The 18,945-nt window shown below is 39.2% G+C and overlaps 1 protein-coding gene across 13 annotated transcripts in view; it reads left to right on the forward strand.

The window, feature by feature from the left end:
- The window catches only part of ATP2C1 (ATPase secretory pathway Ca2+ transporting 1), an 80,781-nt gene that overhangs the window by 57,012 nt on the left and 4,824 nt on the right, over nucleotides 1-18,945 (forward strand). For all 13 annotated transcript variants that reach the window (XM_087946092.1, XM_087946091.1, XM_087946099.1 and 10 more), the window contains 6 exons: nucleotides 1,390-1,546; nucleotides 2,083-2,253; nucleotides 11,927-12,024; nucleotides 12,972-13,022; nucleotides 13,919-14,085; nucleotides 16,748-16,816. In XM_087946092.1, the coding sequence (XP_087802218.1) occupies nucleotides 1,390-1,546; nucleotides 2,083-2,253; nucleotides 11,927-12,024; nucleotides 12,972-13,022; nucleotides 13,919-14,085; nucleotides 16,748-16,816 (713 nt within the window). The remainder of the gene's footprint in view (nucleotides 1-1,389; nucleotides 1,547-2,082; nucleotides 2,254-11,926; nucleotides 12,025-12,971; nucleotides 13,023-13,918; nucleotides 14,086-16,747; nucleotides 16,817-18,945) is intronic.

The following is an 18,945-nucleotide window of genomic DNA, read 5'->3' on the forward strand; positions in this document are numbered from 1 at the left end:
CAAGAATCCAAAGATACACAAGGGCTAACAGAAGGCAAAAACAAAGATATAACTAGGAGGATGGGAGAAGAAAATAAATTATTATCGATAAATATTAATGGATTAAATTTGGCGACCAAGCAAAAAAGAATACCAGTGAAACTAAATAAAAAGTGGATATAATATGTTTGCAAGAAACACATATTAAAAAACAAGATGGAAAATATCTAGAATACCCCAAATTAGGCAAATTATATACAGCATTAGCAGATAAAAAAAAAGGATAGCCATGTATGTTAGGGAAGAAATTAAAACAAATTTAATTTATACAGACCCCAAAGGAAGAATATTAATGACAGAAATATGGATAGCCCAGAAGCCATTATTATTAGTGGTAATATACGCACCAAATGAAAATCAGAAAACTTTTTATAAAAAGTTTCATGAGAGAATTATAGAAACGGGACAGAGAAATATCTGCACAGTAGGGGATTACAATGCAATAGTGGATAGTAAAAAGGACTATGTGAGAGGACTATAAGAAAAATAAAAATAAAAAGAAAATATCACCAAAAGCATGGTTTAGATGATAGCAGAATTAAATTTAATAGATACATGGAGACAATTGAATTTAGAAACAACAATTCACTTTTTACTCTAATTCACACCAATCTTGGTCCTGGATTGATATGGCCTGGATGAATGGGGAAGTAGGAAAAGAAGTGGAGAAGATCGAAATACTACTGAACATTTGGACAGACCACAATCCACTTAAAATAATCTGGAGGGATTAACAGAAAACAAAAAGAAGATGGACTTTAAATACACAAATAATAAAAGAAAAAGAACTTACCCAAAAATTCATGAAGGAACATGAATTATTTTTCAAAGAGAATACAAAACAACATACATCAATACAAAACCATGAAGGCTTATTCACGTGGAATTATAATATCATATACAGCCAAAAGAAATAAAGGGAAATGGAAACAATAGCATATACTGCAAGAAGAAATTAAAAACCTAGAAACCCAACTACAGAAAACACCACAGAATATTAAAATTAAAGGGGAAGTGACTTTAACCAAATACAACCTTAATATTTTAGAACAAGAAAAGATGGTAAAAAATTTAAAAGCAGAAAAACAAAATTTCTTTGAGCAAGTGAATAAACCGGGTAGATGGTTGTCTCATAGATTAGAAAAAGAGAGAGAGAAGAGGATAATACACCAGCTTCAGGAGAATAATGGAGAGTTCCAAAACAAGATGGAAGGGAAAAAAAAGAATTGTGTATCAGTACTTTGGCTGTTATAGTTGCTGCACTTCTGTTATTGTTTTTATGATTTGTGTTTTAATTATGTTTTTCCCAAAGAATATAATTGAAATAAATGTATAAATAAATATTTTTAGGATAAACCAGAGATTTGCTTTATGAAAGGTGCTTATGAGGAAGTGATTCAATACTGTACAACTTACAACAACAAAGGGAATAGCTTACCACTTAACCAACAACAAAGAGATCATTATCAGCAAGAGAAAGCATCTATGGGCTCTGCAGGACTTAGAGGTAATGTTTTAACTCATTATTCTTTGTGGATTGTGATTTGAAAATAATTACTTGGTGAACTCAGTGAACTCTGAGCAAGCCTGTACCATACAGTGGCAATGTAACTTTAGTATTTCTCCTCAGAATTTAAAAAGAGAATGAGTTGAAGTAGGCTAAGTTAACGTTTCCATTTAATCCAGAAACTAGTTTTATAGCATTGTCTTATGTATTTATATTTAAAATTGAGAGTTGAATACTTGGAAGTCTGATTAAACACTGTATAGAATTATTTAGATTAAAGAAAATTACTAAATTAAAAGAACAGAAATAGGCATTTTTGTAGTATTTTCTCTCATGAGTTAGGAAAACACATTGGTTTTATTTCTTGTTATATTAACATTAACTGATTGCTTACAAAAAACTATTTTTTGAAATCTCTCTTGAGATACTATCTGCATATTAACATTCTTCTCATAATTGAAGGAAAGTGATTATATATTTTCTGTTGACTTAAATGAGTGGCACAGCTAATAATACTATTTCTTTTATTTTGAAAGTTCTGGCTTTAGCTTCTGGTCCTGAACTTGGACAGCTATCCTTCCTTGGTTTGGTTGGAATTATTGATCCTCCTAGGACTGGTGTAAAAGAAGCTGTTGCTGCGCTTATTACTTCAGGAGTAGCAATAAAAATGATCACTGGGGATTCACAGGAGACTGCAGTTGCCATTGGTATGAACCAACATTTTTTGTCCTTCAGTGAATTTTTGTTAATAATCATTTTGCTAGTATATGTTGATTTTGAGTTGGTTATGAAATGGGACAGGAACTGTAAAACCAAAACCACGAGTCTAAGGAAACACTATCATAGCTGCGTGTGTGTTTTTCCAAGCAACTCCATCAGTGCATGACAAAACAAACAGTGGATAGTTATAGAAATACTCCATGAACATAAATACAACATGAAGTTTAGTTATTCATAGTAAAAACACAACAATACTGGACAAGTAGAAACATCTTTAATGATAATAAATAGTTGTTTGGATAATGGCTAATAAAGTTTATTTAAAAAAAATTAATTCTGTATAAAATGTAGAATAAAAAAACTGTAAGGCTTTTTCAAAGTAGAACATTGCATTCCATATACTTTTGTGTTACCGTATTTGCCGGCGTATAAGACGACTGGGCGTATAAGACGAGCCCCCAACATTTCCACTCAAAATATAGTTTTTGTTATATACTCGCCGTATAAGACGACCCCCCCACTTGGAGGCATGCTTTTCAAGGCAAAAAAGTCATCTCATACGCCGGCAAATACGGTAAGTTGTAACACTTGGGGTATTCTGGATATAATTCTTGATTGACACCCCCAACCCCTTTCCCCCAAACTTACAAAGCCACCAAAATGCTTTAGAGAGGCAGCTTCGCTTTTTCAGGCTGGCACTCAATTCCTCTCCCTTTCTTTGTGACAGCCCCCGCGTGCGTGCCATCGGGACTCCAAGGGTGGGGGATGGACAGCTGCCAACTCTCTCTCTCTCTCTCTGTGTGTGTGTGTGTGTGTGGTGTGGAGGGTAATTCCGGCTATCTCTGGCCTCCGCTCGGTTTTAAAGTCGCTTGGCCGGTTCCCAAGTCGCAAGCGCGCGCTGGCCGGGAGACGCGGCGCGGGTGGAAGCTCGGTGCAGGGAGGCAGATCTTTCTCTCTTAAGCGGGAGGGGAGGAAAGGACAAGAGGAGGGACGGGACGGGACAGGGGCGGGAGGAGGGCGCCGCCTTCTTCCACCGCCCACCGGACCCTTTTCTTCCCAAGGGGACCCTGGAAAGCAGCTCGGGAGCCGGGTGGCCCTGCCCAGCGGGGTCCCATCAGGAACTTCCTGAGGACACTCCCCCTGCCCCAAGCACAGCCCTCCCGGTCTTTCAAAGAGGGAGGGAGAAGCGGAGGAGCAAATTGCCGCCCCCGCCCCGCTGCCCAGAAGGAGGGGCGCCACAGTCCACCCCACCACCTTCTCCCCCCACTCCCCGGGCCATTACGCGGCTCGGGGCTGGCTGGGCGAAGCGGCCCCGCCAGAGACCCTCCCGCTCCACCCCCACCCCACCTCCAGATTGGCCTCCGCAAGCGCCCGAGCCGGGCGGAGGGTGGGTGGGTGGGTGGGAGGAGGAGGAAGAGAGACTCCGGCTGGGCTTGAAGGGGCTTCGCAAGTTGCGGAGCTCCGCCCCCGTCGCTCTTGCACCGAGTGACAATGTATTTACCGGCGTATAAGACGACCCCCCACTTGGAGGCATGTTTTTTAGGGCAAAAAAGTCATCTTATACGCCGGCAAATACGGTACATTTATTAAAAGGTACACTTTTTTTCTTTATTATTATTGCCTATTCCACAATTGCAACATTTCATCTACACTTTTACTTATTCACTCACACCCAAACACACATACACATACGCATACATGTGTATGTTTTATTTTTAAAAGGAGATTAAAAACTAATACAAACTAATACAAAAAAATAAAACATAAAAGAGGAAGCTAAAAGTTCAAGAAAGGAAAGAAAGAAAAAACAAAAGAAGCAAAAAACATACAAAGATTTTCTGATTTTTTTTACATACATACAATAAATATATAAATACAATTATAAGTTTAACTCTTACTCTATGGTTACAATATAATTTTCTTCTCTCTCTAATCTACCCTATCTAATAATCAAAACCATAAATCCTAAGGTCTTTATTTTATGCAACGTCTATGAGGGATAACTGAAATTTTTAGCCCATTTTTGAATTTTGAAACAATTAAATTTGAAATAGAAGTGAAACAATATTTCATTTGTTCTTCTATTTCAAATTTCATTAAGTTTATACATTTTAGCAATTATATGTTGATCATTCATAAACAATTGTATTTGTTACAGTTTTCAAAAAGATAAACTATTTTATCTACTTTAAATCTCTAATAATTGTAATTAAGGCAACCATCAATATTTGTAATCGGATTTTATTTCTGCCACCAGTTCTTCTCTTGATTTTATTTTATATTCCCTTGACAAAATTCTAGTATCTCATGATAAGTTAGCCATTTATGTTTGCTTTTTTTCCCTGCTTCATGTGCTAGAAGCCATAAATGTGTTTTTGGGCACTAGTTGAATTTGTATCTATTCTATATTCTCAATACTGCATGGCTAGGCTAACATAATGATTATTAAAATCCAACTAACCCTTAACTTTGTCACAAATATTTCTTTCTCCCTTGTAAGGGAGCTCAGGTTGCTCTTGTCCTAGCTGCTTGGACTGAGTCTGTCTAAAAGGCTGATTAGCCTAGCTCCATCCACTCTGGGTGGCTCCTCCCAGCTTTTGACTCAGTCCTCAGCCAGGATAGATGCAAATTTCCAAAGGCAGCCTTACTTGAAGCAATACAAGCAAAAAAAGGAAAAAAAGCCTCAACATTCAAAATCATGCGGCTCTGACCCCCAGCTGTTTTTTGGAACCACACAACAGCTGAGAGCTGCTCTGGCAGTCCAGAGCAGCTGGCAAGGGCTACAGGGCCATTTTCAGGCCACTGCGGCAAAGAGGAAGCTGTGAAGATCAGGCGGCCATTTTGGAGTGCGAGGCCATTTCCGAGCTTCAGCGGCGAAGAGGAGAGCCGCGATTTGGGCGGCCAGCCCAGCAGCTGCCCCTAATCTCCAGGGAGCAGCCAAAAGCTGGGGAACCTCCATTGGGGTTCCACGGCGAAGCAGGAAGCATTGTGGCCACAAGCAGCCATTTTGAATCACCTCGTGACTGGCGGTGGCCATTTTGAAAGTCTTCTAGGCCTGAGACGGTCATTTTGAAGAGGCTCGGCCTGCTCCTCCAGTCCACCCCAGCACCTGGCCAGCATTAGGCCATTGGTCTCTCGGTATAGCTGGGCTCGAAGACACCAAAGGGTAGGTGCTGTTTAATTTATTTCATTCCGGTGGGGGAATTGTCCCTAACTCAGAATCCAGTAGGAGGTGTTAAAACCTCCTATTGAAGTTGCATAGGGCTGAAGAAGAGGTTAGGGATAAGTAAGAAGTTATCCCCTGGTTTTTAAAACCCTTCGTGTGTTCTCCTCCTTGCATAGGACTGTTAGTCCAAGAAAGCCTTCTGCTTTCAAGATGGCGGATGCCCCTAGAGGCAGCGGGGCCCCCAGAGCAGCAAGATATATCACAGGGCAGCTCCATCAGCTTTAAGCAGCAAACAGGAAAGCAGCCAGCTAAGAAGGCCTCTAAGGCAGAGTAGAAGGATGTTTCCAAACACCAGAAGGTCATAGAAAAGCATATTGCAAAGTGCAAAAGGCCTCTAGGAAAGGAAACTTCTCCTGCTTCACATCACAGTGAGGTTGACCTTCAGGATCAGGAACCTGGACCTTCTTCCAGGACCATAGTCCAAACTTGGTCCCCTGATGCAGCTGGAAGGAAGGCTGAGGGAAGTCATTATGGCCATCCTCATGGGGGATTCAGAGCAGTTCTTTGACAGGAGCAAGAATGCAGTAGGCCTGGGGTGGAGGCCACTTTTATGCCCACTGCTGCTGGTCTTAGACCTGCTGAGCCTTCTGAACAGATGTCCTGGTTAATCTACAGCTCCTGATTGATAGGGCTATCAGGAAAGAAATCTCTGACGGTATCCATAGGTTTGACCGGCATTCTTCAGTGGCATCTGAGGTTTCTGTGAGACCTTCCTGGGATCTATCATCAGAAAGGGGTTCCTTGATTCAGGAATGTGTGTCTCCTTCTGCATCAGCCTATGCTCCATCTGTGGCTGCTGTGCATTCCTTGATTGGCGAACCAAACAAGAGACAGTCTGATATGTCAGAGGATGAGGGCGTTACCCCTGAGATCCCAGTGTTCACAGGTTGTTTCAAGCATACGTTATTCACCCCTTTATTATTCAAAGCCAGAAACACGGCCAATCAGAAGCATGCAGATGAAGAGGAGGCCGCTGCTCAGCCTCCCACAAGTCGGATGTTCTCTTCGACGAACCTACGGTGAGAAAGAAGGTGGTCCCATCTCCTAGGCTTTTTTTGAAGGTCGTTCAGAAGCAGCTGGAGTCTCCTGCTAAGGACCTAATCCCTTGTCTTCGGATCGCAGGTTTTTCAGTGTCGGTCCAGAGCTTGCCAAGAGTCTTCAAGTGCCCATGGTGGATGCACCTGTTGCAGCATTGGCCTCCACTTTTTTGGCTCCTTCTGATCTGGAAGACGTCCTCAAGGCCATGGAAAAGCGGATTGAACATTCTCTCCAGAGATTGCACCAGATGGCTGCCTGGGCGGGCAAGGCATCTACAGCAGCCTCGTTCTTCACCAGAACTTCACTAAAATGGTTGAAGCAACTACAAGAGAGAATTCCTGCAGCAGACATCCGTATCGATCAGGATCTCAATGAGATTGTAGCGGCAAATGAATTCATAGTGGACACCACTCTTCATGGGGCCAGATTTGCCACCAAAGTTATTGCTTTTTCTGTGGCAGCCAGATATATGTGTTGGTTGTGTAATTGGCAGGCTGATGGAAGGAAAAAGTGGAAGCTAGCATTGACCCCTGTGTGAGAGGACAAGCTTTTTGGGGAAGCTTTAGAACCGTTCCTGGTCAAAACCAAGGATAAGAGAAAGGTGCTTCCATTGCTGTATAAGAGGAAAGAGAATTGACCTGCCCCTTACTTCAGACACCCGTTTTTCTGGGTGGACTCTGAATCTGGCTTCCAGCATTTAGCCAAGGCTAAATCTACGTCCTGAGCCTCCTCCACATCTTTCAGGCAAGGGCAGACAGCAATTCTTGGGCAAACAGCCCTTTGAGGAGGAGGAAGTTGCCCGTTCCATCACCAACACTAATGTCTCCCAGACTTTTCCCATTGGTGGACAAATGGGGAGAGATTACATCAGATGCCTGGGTGTTAAATACAGTAAAATTGGGTCTTTCACTAGAGTTCTACTCCACTCCTCCGAGATGTTTTATCTCCTGCCCTATTTCTAGGGATAAGGTGAGAAGGGGGCTCATGGAATCAGCCATCCAGCACTTGTTGGAGCTCAGAGGTCCAACAAGGTCCCGGGAGGGCCAACGGGGGACGGGGTTTTATTCCAGATTCTTTGTCATCCCCAAGGCCTCAGGGTGGGTGGGTGGAGGGCAATTCTTGACTTGAAAAGGCTCAATAAATTTATAGTTTACAGGCATTTCAAAATTTATTCTCTCCAGTCGATTCTGGAGAGCTTTAGGCAGGGGGACTTCCTCACTTCCATAGATTTGATGGAAGCTTATTTACACATTACAATCTGTCATTCACATAGAAGTTTCTTAAGGTTTTGTTATCAAGGGCAGCATGTCCAATACCCTTCCCTTTGGGTTATCTTCCACCCCTAGAATTTTCACCAAAGTTTTGGCTACCCTGGCAGCGCACCTATGTTCCTTCTTGGTGCATCTGCAATGTTATTTAGATCAGGGGTTGCCAACCTTTTGGACGTCAGGGACCACCCAAATTCACTAATACGAATCTTGAGTAACAGTATATTTTGATACTATACTCTTGTTTTCAAAAGGCTCAGAGGGACCTGCTGACTACCATCTCGGTATTACAGGATCTTGGTTTTTCTATAAATATTAAAAACCAGTTTAATCCTTCCACTTGTCTGCTTCATTTGGGTGCCACTATTGACACCTGGGGTTGTCAGGTTTTTCTATCACAGGACAGGCAAGACAACCTGCAGCTGCTGGTAAAGCGTATAATGAGAAAGAGCGCCACTCCTTTAGCTCATCTTTCCCAACTTTTACGTAAGATGATTTCATGTATTGGTATTGTTCCTTGGGCCAGGCTCCGTGCCAGGGCCCTCTAGTCATTTCTCTTGCCTCATAAGAAGGGCGGTAAGAGTCACTCCTTATTGTGGGCTAAGTGCCTAAGCAGATGTTGCATTCCTTTTTATGGTGGCTCTCCAGAGCCATTTCTAAGGGTCTGTCCTTCAAGGTGGAAGACAGACTCATTCTCATGACTGATGCCTCCTTATCAGGTTGGGGAGCTCATCTGGGCTCTCATATGGCTCAGGGCATCTGGTCAACTAAGGAGCAAGCACACAACATCAATTGGTTGGAGCTTAGGGCTGTCCAATTAGCCTTCAGGAAATTTAATCATCACATCTCTGGCACACATGTCCTCATCTTGACAGACAATGTAGCCACCAAAGCCCACTAGCACGGGGGCACCAGGTCCAAATCCCTTATGTTAGAAGCAGAGGCTTTGGGTAGATGGGCAGCGCGATTCCTTTTGTCCATTCGGGCTGAGCATATCCCTGGCTCGGATAATGTGCAGGCTGACTGGCTCAGCAGAGCTACTATTGACCACACGGAATAGAGGTTGCACCCTTCCCTCTTCCTGCAAATTACTCAAAGATTTGGATTTCTGATGGTGGATTTGTTTGCCACCCCTCTCAATACTCAGCTACCTAGATTCTTTTCTAGATTTGCCTCCCTGAGGGCTGAAAGGACCAACACACTCTGCAGTAGGTGGACTCCAGGTTTCCCTCCATTGCCTTTCCTGTCAGCTGTGGTACAAAAAATTTTGGCTGAAAGAGTTGAAATTATCTTAGTGGCCTCTTATTGGCCTCGGTGCCAATGGTTTGCAGACTTAATGGGTCTCTCAGTAGTTCATCCTTGGCGGATTCCTAAAGAAGATATATCTCTCCTCCAGGGGTCCTTGATCCATCCAGAGCCCCAGTAGCTACAACTGACAGTTTGGCAATTGAGTGGAGCTTGTTAAAATGCACCCATCTCTCTAATAAAGTGATCCAAACCATTCAGGCCTCCAGGAAATCTTCCACCGTTCACATCTATGATGCTACCTGGCAAGCGTTTTCTCATTGGTGCTCCAAATCAAACATCCAGCCGTTAGAGGCCTCTGTAGCAAACATCTTGGAATTTTTACAGGCTGTACTGGATAGGGACTGTTCTCCCAACACCCTTCATTGTCAGGTGGCGGCTATTTCTTCATTGTTGATTTGTGGAAAATTGGAGTCCTTAGCACATCATCATACAGTCCGTAGGTTCCTCAGAGGGGTGGCCAATCTTTGCCCTCCTGTAGTACAGGTATTCTACATGGGATTTGTCTAAGGTGTTGCAGTCCCTGACTAAGGCTCCATTTGAGCCTCTAAGATTGGCTAGCCTGCATCTACTTACTCTGAAGGTAGCCTTCTTGGTGGCGATCACTTCAGCCAGAAGAGTATCGGAGTTGGTCGCTCTCTCAGTTCACCTAGATCTCTGTATCTTTCATCGCCACTGGGTAGTTTTGAGGTTGGATCCAGCATTTATCATAACAGTTGTCAAAACAGGTATGTGTCTGAAACAAAAAAACTTTTTAGACAATTTACCATATTTTTCGGAGTATAAGATACTCCAAAATATAAGATGCACCTAACTTTGGGGGAGAAAAACAAGGGGAAAAAATATGCCTCTGTTTCTGCCTCCTAGCAATTTGCCTCCTTGCAGCAAACAGCAGCCTGGTCAGCTTCAGCACAACCTGATTAGCACAAGCAGATGATTGTTGGTTGGATCGGCCTCCCGATGATCAGCTGTTTCAAGCTGCAGGGATTGCCATTGCCTATTGTGCACCCCATTTTTGGCCTCCACACCCCATGTTTGGCCTCCACAAGCCGCATTTTCCACCCATTCTGATCCCTGCTGCCTGGAACAGGCTGAAAATGGGGCGTGCAGAGGCCAAAAATGGAGCACGCAAGGCCGAAAATGGGGCGCACAATAGGTGATGGCAATCCTGCAGTCTGAAATGGGCTGATCGTTGGGAGGCCGATCCAACCAACAACAATCAGCTGCTTGTGCTAATCAGGCTGCACTGAAGCTGACCTTGCTGTTTGCTGCAAGGAGGCAAATTGCTGGGAGGCGGAGGCTGAAGGGTAGGGCCCAGCGGGTGGGCAGTGCTTCGGCAGTATTCACTGTATAAGACGCACAGACATTTCGACCCACTTTTTTTGGGGGGAAGTGCGTCTTATACACCGAAAAATACAGTATTTTTATCACATAAATTCTCCTAAGCAATGATAGTTGTACTTTCTTCCATTTTTTAAATTCATTTCATGTCTTAACATAGTTATTTTGAAATACCATAATTCATATTGATTATAGTGACAATCAGATATTTTATTTTCTTAGTCTTAAAATCATGTCATTTGTCAGTGTGTTTGATTTTCTATTTTATCTAAATTATATAATAATTGTCTTTATTAATCTTGAAGTCTGCTGATGCATCACCACAAGAGGATGTTTTTAATTAATTTTCAAAGTCTTTAGTTTCAGGGAGCCTTCACATTTATAATCTTTCCCTAAACAACTCTTAAATCACCCCTTGTTGTATATTGCAAAAAATAAAGATTTTACAAAGCTCAATGTTCTTTCTTTTTTAATGGATTGAAAGGAAAGTTGCCCAGTCGTTGGTAGACTTGTAGTTCTGAAAGTTTTTCAATCTTAAAAAAGCAGTCAGAAAAGTAAAATTCCAAAGCGTTTAAAAAGATGACACCATGAAAGCTGCATTTCATTCATCACAATGGAACTTGTGATTCCCAGTTGATCACAAGTGGCTGCAAAATTGTCAAATTTTGCCATTAAAACCAGAAGTTTGGTATATACATGGGGAATTTCCAAATCAGTCTTTATTCCAGAGAGAATTTTGGAAGTCTGCATTTTTGGCTGTAATATCCCACATTCACAAAGCAGAGAAAAGTGGATTTTGGTTTGCTCTGTTATACTGGAAATTAGCACAACATATTTGGAATAGCAGATGAGTTTATAGGCATCTAATATACAAGAATGATTGTCCTTCCTATTACACATTTCTATTATCTTGTACCGATAAGAGTTTAAGGACCACCTGTAATTATTTTATTTCAGATTCTGTTATTGGAAAGTTATTAAAAAGAAACTGTTTTAATATTTTTGAAGCTAGAAGACAGTTAAAGACAGTAAAGGCTACAGGCCTATCTGAGCCTGTTTCTTAAAGGACCAATCAATTGTACAAACAGGAATAGTTTTCATGATAACTTCTTTAATAATTTACTTGTATACTTGCAAACTGAAGTATTATTTTTTATTATTGCATTTGCTAGCATTATTTAAAAAGACAATGTGGAACTATAAATGTTTCTTAAAACTCTTGAACTTTTCTAGCAATGTACTGAAAGGAAATTTCTGTGTTGTCTGTGTGTGTGTGCGCGCACGCGCGGGTGCGTGCAAACACATACATAGTACACATGTATGTATGTAGTATGTTAGTCTGTAGTAGAATGTGTATTTTCAATGTCTTTACACATATGATTAGATGACAAAATGATTACTGAGAATTCAGCAATTCCACTGAATTCAAGTCCATTGGGTCCTTTAGTTGTTAAGTAATTTTATTTTCTTTCCTTTTTCTAGCCAGTCGCTTGGGATTGTATTCTAAAAGTTCTCAATCAATCTCGGGTGAAGAAGTGGATGCATTGGATATACAGCAACTTTCACAAATAGCATCTAAGGTTAATTATAAATTGAGAAGTGATCTTAGAGGATAGAGAATTTTTGAGTTTGTATAGAAGTAGATTTCAGTGCTTTATCATTTAAGAAAGTATATATACTAGTTATGCTTATACATATTAATGTATTATTTACCTAATTAAAAACCTGAACAACAATTTTCTCATGTATAGCTTCTGATTTTTATTGTTATGAAACAAATAAACATAGTTGTATATTCTCTTTCAACATTTGTTTCAGTAATGCAACACAATATTCTTTAAAAAAAAAAGTCACATTTGACAAAATAGTGCAAATGTTAAATATTCTATCTTTACCTAGAGGATCATGTTCATTTTTTATCTTGAGGAATTTTTTTTTATATTTTAGTAAGAATGATTCAAGAGGGTTGTTTTTGGTTTTTGATTGACATAATGCATCCCATACAACAACTATTGTTCCATATCATTTCACAGAAAGAATGTATTTTTTTTCCTTCCTCTATTTATTTCTTTATACTCCTATGGATGTAAATTGTACTACTATATAATTTTTGTAAATATTCATAAACACAATGTATGTCTCATGACTGCTGTTTTCCTAGAAAGTTCTTTAGGGTAATGTATACAGGATATCTTAACTCTAAAAATTTCTTGTTATTGTATGGAATTATTTATATTTCCTTCTGAGAGCATTGTATTTACTTAAAGAGGAAATAGTATCATTGTAGGTTTTGGAGCATTTAACTTTTTGTTTTCATTGGAATCATGGTAGGATATGTGAGAGTGAGAGAGACTGAGTAGGCCATATGAATGTAGTTAGAGAAAAAGAAAGAATATTTAGAACTGGAAAAAATACTTCTCTTTTCTGTTAAGTTGTCTTCTTGTTTGCAGGTCTCTCTAAGCAAGAGATTAACATTGTAAAGCTTCATTTTTACAATAGTTAAAATCTTAATATTTCCACCTCTTAGGTAGCAGTCTTCTACAGAGCCAGCCCCAGACATAAACTGAAAATTGTTAAGGTATGTATCTATTTTCAAAACAAGCATTCTTGTTTAATTCAAAAACAACCAGCTGAAATTCTTTAGAGCTCTTCAAGAGAATGCTGTTATTCAGGATAAAGGTCAACTTTAAAAATCGTCTGGGATAATTAAAATTAAAATGTTTTCTTTGAAACATTGATTTAAGCGAATCAGTATTTATATAATTAATTTCAAAGATCAAAATTAAATAACTTTTAATACATTTATCTCATACTAGACAACATGTGATTTGTTGGGTCTTTGTTTCAGATATATTTTCTTACCTAAACAGAGAAACAGAATGATCATAGTCAGGCAAAATAATCAAGAGCGACTTGGTACTTTCTTTCAGCTTTCCCATTGAGTTTCACGAGGCTTGCAGGAAGCATTAAAAATCTTCCCCTTCCATTTCCTCCTCCCCTCCTCTAGTGGGAAAGTGGCAGGGAGGGTTTGCAATAACAATCAACTTTACAGTTCTTTCTGGCTTCTCCGTTGACTTTTGGGAAATTGTTAGGGAGCACTGGAAATAAGCATGCTGCTGACTAATGTGGCAACAGCAATGAAGAGATAACAATCCAATGGCATAGAAGTGGCCATAATTTCCCCAAATTTCATTCCTACAGGAATCATGGATCCCAGTATTCTATAAGTTAGTCCATTTGAAGTACCCTGGTTCAATAATACTTTACATATTAACCCAATTAAGGATTCAAGCAAAAAGGCACAAGAGTTTTACTAGTATATAGAGGTATATGATTAGAGAGCGTTCATGAAATCTTCAGCTTCATAAAAGAAGATAGGCAATGTTTAAATGCATATATTCATTAAATGCATATATTCATCTTAGACTAGTAAAATATTTTGACACATTTGGGGTGTTGTTGTTTTTCTCTTAGTCACTTCAGAATAATGGTGAAGTAGTTGCTATGACAGGAGATGGAGTGAATGATGCGGTAGCATTAAAAGCTGCAGATATTGGAGTTGCAATGGGGCAGACCGGCACTGATGTTTGTAAAGAAGCAGCTGATATGATCCTGGTGGATGATGACTTTCAAACAATAATGTACGTTTGAATTGTAGGACCATTCTGGATGCAACATAATAATAATTTTATTATTGGTATGGTATCATTTGTGTAGAAAGTAATTGGCATTCCATAGAATAATCCTATTCAAAGAGGTGTAGTGGCTCAGTGGCTTAATCATGCTGGAGATGATCACTGCTCCAGCAGCTCAAGTTCTAGCACTGTGTGCCGGGGTGAAATCCCACCATTTGCCTCAGCTTCTTCCCATCTAGCAGTTTGAAAGCATGTCCTATGCGAGTAGATAAATGGGCACCACTTTGGTGGGGAGGCGAGTTGGTGCTCTGTGCAGGCAGGCAGCTTCTTGCTCCCTCGGAACCTTCCAATTGGGGTGCACATTTGCAAGGCAGCTCTGAAGGAAGAAGGGGGGGGGAGTTGGATGACACTGTAGAAAGAGCTGCTGTGTCTTTCTGGTGCAAAGCTAGCTCACCCTCTTCTGGTGCACCATAGCAAGCATGCAAATGTGTATCTGACAAACCTAGTAAATAGGAAGCAAAACTACTACTCTGCAATAGCATTGTACTCTCCTAACTAATGTAACAATGCCTAATAATAATAATCCTAATCATACTCAAAATTATCAAGTACAAGGGACAAAAGTAAAAGTATTTATCTCTAATACAGAACAAGAAGAAAAATAGATAATGGATAAAATAAAGATTTTCAGTGTATCAGATATAAAAAGATTTATTTTTAACATTCTGTGTTCTATTGTACAAATAAAATTATATTACTATAATAATATATCTTCCAATAAACAATAAAAATTCATGGTTGAGAAATATGAAATGAAATATCACTTTATTTCTGTAATTTTAATGTTGAAGTTCTTTCATTTGAACAAAAATTAATTCTTTTAAAAATTAAATGTATTTAAATATATTTACATCATATTGGGAACAAATATCAATACAGGGCCATCCATAGCTCCGATATTTATGCTTTTTAATAATAATATATATTATTAAAATATATGTTCATGAAACACTGTTCAAAAACTGATGTAAAAGTGACTTTTATCATATCATGGGAAAATAGCCATTATTGCAGCCAAAATGAAGAGGAATCTGATACCACCTTTTTGGACTAACACAATTTATTAAAAGGCATAAGCTACTTTAACTACAGTTTACTTCATTAGATGCATTGAATGGCTCAACTGATACAGGATTTAAATTGGGATGATGGGAGGAAAGCAATAGTTATGCAGATGCAGATTACACAGTAAATTTATTACCAATTGTAATGTGTTAAAAAAAACCATTGTTTGTTGAGACTTTATGTGATAGGCTGAAATCTTTTGGGGTGTGTTCAGCAAACTTTTGCTCAATTGTGCTGGCTAGGTTTATTTATTCCATAGTAACTATTTTGTGATCTGTACTGAATGCTCTGGAAAGTTAAAAATCCTCTGGTACTGTCTTGATCTTGAGTCCCGATATCAAACTTGTGTCAATTAATTTATTTTGTGCAATTAATTTATTTTGTGTGTATTTGTCCTATATAGAATCAAAGGAGCATTGCTGCTAGAAAATGGTACCTCTCACAAAATATGAAAAGGATTTGAATGTTTTTAATCTAGTGAATAAAGTTGGGGGTGGGGGGCTATCATGAAGTTATTGGTATAAATGTGGAGGCAAATGTGAGTTTGTTGTGAGGTTGCTTTATAATGGGGCCACAACAAACAAAAACGGAGGAATACGCTATGTAATGCCAGCAATCCCGTAGTTATGTTGTGAGTTAATACCAGGTGCAAACTAAGGACTTCAAATTCAAAATTCCCATGTTAGCATCATTATTCCGTTGCTTGTTGGTTGTGGGAATTTGCTTCAGGTTGGTTGGTTATCTTCTTACAAAGATGAACCTGCCATCTAGTCCTTCAGAAAGCACACTGTCATTATCTAGTTTTGATTGTAACTTCCTAATTGAGAGACCTAAATTGTGAACTATAGATGACAGTGGTGCTTTGTTATTTGATTTTGGTGATTTTTAATAAGTATTCCTTGAAATCAGTTTTGCTTAATTGATTTGACTATTGATTTCATTGGGTGGATATAACCTACTGAATGTCTACTGGATTAATAAAAACCACTCGGATTGGATTAATCCCTTTAGTTGAGCAATTCTACTATAATTGTAGCATAGAGTTTGATTCTAATAAATATGATTGTGGGTGTTGGTGTAAGCTAGAAGCATGTATATATGCATGACAATCTGCAGCCTTCCTATATTATATTATTATATTGTAAAATTTTATTGTGTCATCAAGGAAGTGGATTTATTACATATACAAGTAAAGGCTAAAATTGATGAGGGGGCTGAAATTGTTGAAGTCTTGATGTATTATTTTCTATGGGTCCGGATAATAAAAGGTCATGAATAAATCTCAGGAAGAGCAAGCAAAGTTATGCCTTTTAATGAAATTTGTTAATTGTATATAGTGCTACCACATTCCTTCTGATTTTGATGACTTTTATATACAGAAACAAAGAGACCAAATTTTTAAATTTTTAAAGTATTTTAGATAACATTAAATGTAAAGTAAATTAAATTGTCATAAGCATTGAGTTTTCAGGATGATGTCCAATTCTTTACTTTTTCACTATACATTTTCTTTAAGCATTTTATCTTTCTTTTTGTATTTCAGGTTTGCTATTGAAGAGGGTAAAGGAATTTATAATAATATTAAAAATTTTGTTAGATTTCAACTTAGCACGTAAGTTTGGAAGCAGTGTCAGATATTTCTTAATATAAATTTTGTTTACAGGATCATTTACATAGATCAGGACTGTCAAACTCATGGCCTGTGGGCTCGATGCATCATGTGCTGGCCACGCTCCCACCCAGTTTAGCAAAGGGGGAAAAAGTCCTGATATGTCACATGATACCAGGGGTGGGATTCAAATTTATTAACTAGTTCTGTGGGTGTGGCTTGATGGTCATGTGACTGGCTGGGCGTGCCTTGTATGTAAATATTGTAAATATTTATGTAAATATTGAATATTTTATTAAAAAAGAGCAACTTTTACCCCAAAGCAGGCAGGCAGATTGAGGTTGCAGAATCAGATTCACTCACAAATCTACCTTTCTGCAATCTGCTGCCTGAGTCTGCATTGAAAAATAGAAACTTCAGTCCTAAGTAAGGTTCAGCTCTGCTCTCAGGCCACTTCTCCCCCCTACCCAATCCTCTGAATACCATCCCTGACTGGGTCTTGGGGAAGCTGCCTGGGCAAAGGCAAAGCACTACAACAGCAATTTAGATTAGCTAGAAAGCAGGAAATCGCCAGGTATAGCTGAAAGTCGTAACAGCTGATCATGGGGGGGGGGGGAATAAAGGAAAAATAGCAACTTACCAAAAATTAGGTGAAGGCACAATGCAGGCATGTGAGATACGGAGTGACTGAGCAGGCAGGGAGGGGCAGGGGCAGCCAGATTTGCTGATTCTCTGAACTGCACAGAATTGTAACAACTGGTTCTTAGAACTGGTCCAAACAGGTAGAATCCCACCCCTGCGTGATACCACTGTGATGATGCAAATTTGATACTCCTGACATAGATGTTTGCATGACTGATTTTGAAATAAACTGAATTTGGTATTGCTTCTCATACATGCTTTTTGCTCTTCAGCCCTAACTGCAATATTTCCTAATAATAATTCTAAATAATAAATTCACTGTCATATCTGCAGCTAGTATTCAAATCTGTACATAAGTTATTCACATAAGATTTTGAACAAAATATTTGTACAGACAAAACTTAATTTTGGCAGCCTATATTTAAACTGCATGAATAATCAGATATAAATTAGATAGTTTTATTAATAAATGTTGGATTAATAAAATAGATATGCAGTAGATTTTTCAGCTTTTAATCGTAGATTTGGATAGTTTTGTCTATCTGATAAGGTACGTATTTTCCCCACATTGTAGCAGGATTAAATAGGAACAGGGCTTGTAAGGCTCTTTGAAAATACTTTCACTGTTGTGTAAGAATGGTTGGTCTTATTACATGGTAACTGCTTGATATGAAACTCAATAAACTCAAGATGTTTCATACTCAAAACTCTTTTCACATTTTATTGCAGGGGTGTCAAACTGGATTTCTTCGAGGGCCAGATCAGCATTGTAATTCCCCAGCCTCCAGCAACACACTGCCGGCCAAAAATGGGCTGAGTGGAGACCCTTCATGGCCCATTTTTGGGCTGCCCGGTTTCCTGCAGCACTCTGCCAGCAAAAATGGGCCATGTGGGGGTGTCGTGGGGCCTCTGCATGGCTCATTTGGCCAGCAGAGGCACTGTGGGCTGGTCCTTTGATATTTCAAGGCCGGCTCTGTGGGGCAGATTTAAGCACCCCATGGGCCGAATCCGGCCCGCAGGCCTTCAGTTTGACACCCCTTTTCTATTGCTTAAGCAATGTTCTTAAAATGACAGAAAACAGATATTTTGTTTGAGGTAGATATAACACCTTTAAGACTAACATTTGTTTTGTGATATATGTTCATCCATCTTATATAAGAAAGATTTTGATAGTTAATTTGAAATTACAATAGATTTCTAGCTTGTTTTTACAGCTCTATAACATTACTCTGAATATTAATTGATGCTTTTATGTAAAAAGGAGCCATGTTCTATTTATAACAAATAGTTCCGGCTAAATGATTTAATTATACCTACTAAATGAAACCTCAGAATTCAGAGAATGGAAAAACCCACTACCATTATATCTGTCTTGAAATCTACTATGATACTAATATCTATGATCCTCTCATTCCCGCTGCTGCATTAGCTTTATTTGTTTCAATTCTGAAAGTTATATAGGCATGTCTGCATATGAGAAAGTACTATTT

This window comes from Notechis scutatus, chromosome Z (genome assembly GCF_049901735.1).
Source record: "Notechis scutatus isolate UNSWTSFEM ecotype Mainland chromosome Z, rNotScu1.2, whole genome shotgun sequence".
Classification (NCBI taxonomy): domain Eukaryota; kingdom Metazoa; phylum Chordata; class Lepidosauria; order Squamata; family Elapidae; genus Notechis; species Notechis scutatus.